The sequence below is a fragment of the Mandrillus leucophaeus genome, unplaced genomic scaffold, assembly GCF_000951045.1.
Source record: "Mandrillus leucophaeus isolate KB7577 unplaced genomic scaffold, Mleu.le_1.0 Scaffold619, whole genome shotgun sequence".
Classification (NCBI taxonomy): Eukaryota; Metazoa; Chordata; class Mammalia; order Primates; family Cercopithecidae; genus Mandrillus; species Mandrillus leucophaeus.
In genome coordinates, this window is record NW_012106686.1 from 702966 (window position 1) to 708605 (window position 5640).

At 38.7% G+C, this 5640-nt stretch overlaps 2 protein-coding genes across 3 annotated transcripts in view; both read left to right on the plus strand.

Moving 5' to 3' along the window:
* MTPN (myotrophin) overlaps positions 1–5640 on the plus strand; it is a 62518-nt gene that overhangs the window by 43867 nt on the left and 13011 nt on the right. Inside the window, exon 4 of one of the 2 annotated variants that reach the window (XM_012000112.1) lies at positions 5388–5640. The exons of the other annotated variant lie outside the window; for it this stretch is intronic. Within the exon in view, the coding sequence (XP_011855502.1) occupies positions 5388–5474 (87 nt within the window). The 3' untranslated portion in view covers positions 5475–5640. The remainder of the gene's footprint in view (positions 1–5387) is intronic. 2 annotated transcript variants of the gene reach the window in all.
* Positions 5504–5640, plus strand: part of LUZP6 (leucine zipper protein 6) — a 6689-nt gene continuing 6552 nt past the window's right edge. The window contains exon 1 of the mRNA XM_012000127.1: positions 5504–5542. Within this exon, the coding sequence (XP_011855517.1) occupies positions 5504–5542 (39 nt within the window). The remainder of the gene's footprint in view (positions 5543–5640) is intronic.

Below are 5640 nucleotides of genomic sequence, written 5' to 3' on the forward strand. Positions count from 1 at the left end.
AAAATAAAATAAAATAAAATAAATCATTGCATCAAAATGTTTATACCTGAACTAAAAAAGTGATGGTAGCAATGGAGAACCAAGGACAGATGGGAAATGTTAATAGTATGGTCTGAAGACTAAGTAAACAAGAACTGCATACTGTCCTCCACATCTTCTGGAAGATGGTAGTGTTCTTCACCTTGTTAGAGAATATTGAAAAAGAAGCAAGGTTTATAGGAAAAGATGATTACAGATTCCTTTTGGGAGAGGTTGAATTCAAGGTATTTATGGAACTTAAAGTAGGTAAGTCTCAAAGCCAGTCCTCAGAATGAGGACAATAAAGGTTGGACATGGATGACATGATTAGGAAGAGCATGTTGAGCAAGTTATGAAGAGTGTTAAAGACCTGAACCTTGTATAAAGGACAGCCAGAGAAAGTAAAGGGAGGCAGGGGAGAGTAGAAGGAGTTGGTGCGGGAGGGAGAGGCAGGCTAGGCAGGAGAATGTGGAGATAATACTGTCTTCAGAGTTAGGACTATAATGAGTTGGGAATAAGACTATCATCACTGTTCAGATACCATATATATTGACTACACTTGGCATTTAGAGGATGTTAGTGACTTATTTCAAAGTGTTTTCAGAGCAGTATAGGTCAGGTTGCAAATTGTCTGCCATGTCTGATTTTTCCTTGTGCTTTAGAAAGAAAACCCCAGGTTGTAGTTGTCCACATGGCAGCCTAAGTAGTCCTTGTGTCTCAGCTTTCCTTGCAGTTTTAATTATGGCTGTGTGTCTAACTTTTAGGCTAATGGGATATGCACAAATGATGTGTGTCACTTCCAAATCATTACAAAATATGAATCCACTTGCTGTGGACTTTTCTCCTTATCTAGAAGGCTAAAAAGAGATGTAGAATGAGCCAGCTCCAGCATATGGATGAGGAGTGTACCCATGGAAGATCAACAGAATGGAAGGAACTTAGGTCCTTAGATGACCTTAAAGGACAGAGCCACCCTGCCAACCTCTGTGTGCTTACCACTAAGACTGTTTTATGAGCAAGAAATAAATTAACTTAGTTCAGTTCATTGTGTTTTAGGTTCTCTCTGTGGTAGCAATTTACCTTAAGAGTAACAAATTGGTTCATGAATTAGTCTGTTCTCACACTGCTATAAAGAACTACCTGAGACTGGGTAATTTATGAAGAGAAGAGGTTTAATTCACTCACAGTTCCTCAGGCTGTACAGGAGGCATGGCTGGGGAGGCCTCAGGAAACTTACAGTCCTGGCAGGAGGCAAAGGGGAAGCAGTCATATCTTCTCATGGTGGCAGGAGACAGTGTGAAGGGGGAGGTGCTACACACTTTTAAGCAACCAGATCTCATGAGAACTCTATCACAGGACAGCACTAGGAGGGTGGGGGGTGGTGCCAAACCATTAGCACCCGTGATCCAGTCACCTCCCACTAGGCCCCACCTCCAACATTGGGAATTACAGTTAGACTTGAGATTTGGGTGGGGACACAGAGCCAAATCATTTTAATTCATAAGTTTGTGGGACTGGGGAAAACTCAGGCTGCTACTGTAAGTGTTACCTTCTGATTCTGTCATTTGTGAGAATTGCACAGGGTTGCAGTATTGGAACAACAGAGAGAAAATGACTAGTCATATTAGGCTGCTAGGTGCCACCATGAGCAGTATTTACCTAGAAATAATTTGAACATCACTTATTTTAACTATAAGAATTGATAAAAACATAGTTTTTACATGCCAGAATATAAAAGTTAATCTTGACAAAATAGAAAAGCTGGCAAATTAGGAGGTGAAGGGAGTGATGGGAAGGTTGAGAAAGTATCTTATAAAATTACTTTATGAGAACTGATGGAACAAGAAATACAGGTTTAAATAAATATCGTTTACATTTATAAAGAAAGTATTTTAAGTATAAGAAATTGCGAGGGTCTAGGGAAGGGTGGTAGTGATGAGCTAAAGGCTTATCTATGTAGCAGGAAGTCAAAAGATAAAATCTAAAGTTATAGCTCAAATATCAGCATGAGTATATTATTTAAAGTTATGCAAATAATTAAAAACAATTTTAAAATGTTTTCTTCAAGGAAGGGATAGGGCCAAATATACTTAAATTCTTCAGTTACTGCATCAAGTACCAAAAAAAGTTGTTTTAATATTCTTACCTATATTGACAAAACCGGTTCATCTTTTATTTTTTTAGAGCAACTGGTTTTACTTTATTAAATTCAATCTTTATTTATTTTTTTATTTTATTTTATTTTATTTTAGACTGAGTCTTGCTTAGTTGCCCAGGCTGGAGTGCAGCGTCATGATCTCATCTCAGCTTACTGCAACCTCCGCCTCCTGGGTTCAGGTGATTTTCATGCCTTAGCCTACGGAGTAGCTACGATTACAGGCGTGTGCCACCACATGAGGCTAATTTTTGTGTTTTTAGTAGAGATGGGGTTTTGCCATGTTGGCTAGGCTGGTCTGGAACTCCTGGCCTCAGGTGATCCACCTGCATAGGCCTCCCAAAGTGCTGGGATTACAGCTGTGAGCCACTACGCCTGGCCTTAAATTTATTCTTAAGTGTTTTTATCCTTTCTGATGCTACTACAAATGGAACTTTTAAATTACATTTTTGAATTGTGAACCTTTTATCATTATGAAATGTCCTCTTTGTCTCTAGTAATATTTTTTATCTTAAGGCTTCTTTTGTCTGATATAAATATAGTCACTCTACTTATAATTACTCGGATCATTTTTTAAACAAGTATATATGTATACATATTTAGAGCAGAAGAGTAGAAGGAAAGACTAAGATGTTAACATTACTTGTATCTAACCTATAGAATTATGAGTTTTCTAAGTTTGCATCATAATTAGGAAAAAGGTGACATGCACATTTTAAAAATATTTTATCTAAATACTTCTGGTTGCAAATAGCAGAGATAAGTCAACAAGCAGAAAAGGAATTTTTGAAAAGCTCCTGAAAAATTTTCAAAGGAATTTTTGAAAATTCCCTTCAAAAAAGGAATTTTTGAAAAATCAACAGGAAAACCTGGGAACCAGGCTGAGAAGAGACTGAGCTGTGGCAACTGCAGGGCTCTGGGTAGCGGGAACTTCTCAGCTGGCTCATCGAAGGTGATGCCCCAGAAATGAGCTCTGACTTCTTATATTCCCTCTTTTGATCTCTTCAGTCAAGATTCAGAATCTAGGAGAGAGTATTCCGCTTGAGTTAAATAAATCTTTGAAATTTGGTGAGGAAAATAAGCATCTCCATTTTATAATCCTAGGACTATAGAGGACACTGGGAATGGGTAAGGGGAACAGAAATACACTTACCATGAATATGATCTAGTATTTGGTAGCACAACAGGGCTACAGTAAATTGTTAACTGTTATTAACAACTTATTGTTTACAATTGTTAACAATTTACTGTGTATTTTAAAATAAGTAAAAGAGCGGAATTAGAATGTTCTAACACATAAAGACGTGATAAGGGCCCTGATTTGATCATTACACATTGTATGACCGTATCACAACATCACATACCCCATCAATATATAGAACTGTTCTGTACCCATGATAATTAAAAATTAAAATGTTAAAAAACAATAGGGGACAAATGATTCCCCGAGATGAAATTAGGGTGCTGCCATCAAATGGAGGGAAATAAACTCCGGTAGCTAAAAAGCAATAGAAGTTCACTATAATATGTAACTGCTAATGCAGAATTACAGTTTATAATGCTAGTCATAAAAACAGCCATCAAAATGAATAAGAAATAACTTTTTTGAATACAGTTATCCCAGTTGTCCCTTAACCCTTGTGGCAGGACTCATAGCATTGAAGTTCTCATGCACTGATGTCTCTTCCACTTGACCCTGAATTCCATGTCTTCCATGAAGCAGTTAAATTCATTTAGAAATGAGGAAATAGAGACTTTTATAATAATACTGAGGAGGACTTTGTGATCATTTCACACTTCCTAGAATGTCATCTCCTTCCTGATTTACTAACCAATTAGCCTGTACTCCTCGTCAAGACTCAGCTCAGGCTTTTTACCTCATCTCAGAAGACTTTCTCCCTTAAAATGCCCTCCTGCCACCTCCTGTTCTGATTATGGGCCACTCATCCCTGTTACTGTTCTCTTCTCATGGTGGTGTGTTGGTTGAGTTGTCTGACTCTCATACCATCCAGACCGGCAGACTCTTGTCTTACTTTCCTTTGATTCTCCAGTCCTTTACACAGGATGTGCACATTAAACATTCAGTAAATACTTGTTGAGTGAATGGGTGGATTTGCCAAAGAAAAGGGTAAGGCATCCCATGTAGAGCCCACATGGATAAAGGCGTGACACATGGCAGGAAGGAACTGGGGGGAAACTCTGTAGGATTAGAGCATGGAGAGGTTAACTGGAGAAGAGACTGGTAAAGTTGACCAGTGTTAGCCTCTAAAGGACCATGTATGCCAAGTTTAAACAATTCTGTAGGCGTCAGGAACAAGCAGAAGAATGCATGAGATTTGGCAAGGGGAGTGGGTCAGGACTCTAGAGATTATGTGGTGAATAAATACTGGCTGGAGCTAGAGCTGGTGAAGAGAACCCTCAGATGGTAGGATGTTGTCTCTGGGAGTTAAGAATCAGACCTGGTTTGGGAGCAGATTAACCTACCATGCGCCTAGGCACTTTTCCAGGTCCTGGGAGTATAGTGGTGAATTACTGCCGCCATGGAGCTTTCATCCAGAAAGGGCAGACAGATAAAACATACAGGCACAAAAGGGCACATACACCCTCTCAAAACCAGAATGCCGTGTTGCAGATAAAATGTTCCAAGGCAGCACTGTCCAGGTTAAGCGTTCAGAGCGGTCTGGTATCTGCACTGAATATTTCCCTACAATATTGCAGGGAACCTTCTTACAGTCTGCCTCTCATTTACTGCAAAGTTTTTACAAGTAAAATGACCAATACTGTATATGTTCTTGATGTAGAGTGCATTAAGTATTATATACAAAAAGTGTTTCAAATAAGAAAAAATAATTTGTCACAGAAATACTTTAGCAAAGTGATTTACTTTTTCCCCATTTCATACTGTGCATAGGGATATTGTTTTTAAAGCCTAATTAGATAAATATATGATAGTATAAATGAAAGCCAGTGATTGCCTGGGTTAATTTTGTAGCTTACAATTCTTAGTGCCTGAAAAATAATGTGGCGTTTTTACAACATTAATCCATAACATTGCCAGCTTTTTTGTTTTTCTGCAGTAGAATAGTCTCCACTAGTAAAGGAATTTTTAATTCTTGATGTAAACATTAACCTGTGCCATGCAATCTAGTCTTACATTTTCTTCCCCCAGTTGTGGGCTCATTTAATGATAAGGACCCTTTCCTCTCTTTTCCAGGGTGCTGATAAAACTGTGAAAGGCCCAGATGGACTGACCGCCTTTGAAGCCACTGACAACCAGGCAATCAAAGCTCTTCTCCAGTGATGGATGGATGGACTGATAACTTGGGAAGAATGACTCTCCTGTGGCCTCACACTGCTGCCTGTCTGTCTGTCACTCTCTATCTGCCAGCTTCTTCAGCTAAATACTTTAAGAGGGGTGAGGGGAGAGATAAATTCATAACAAATCAGACTACCGGAAAAAAAAAAAA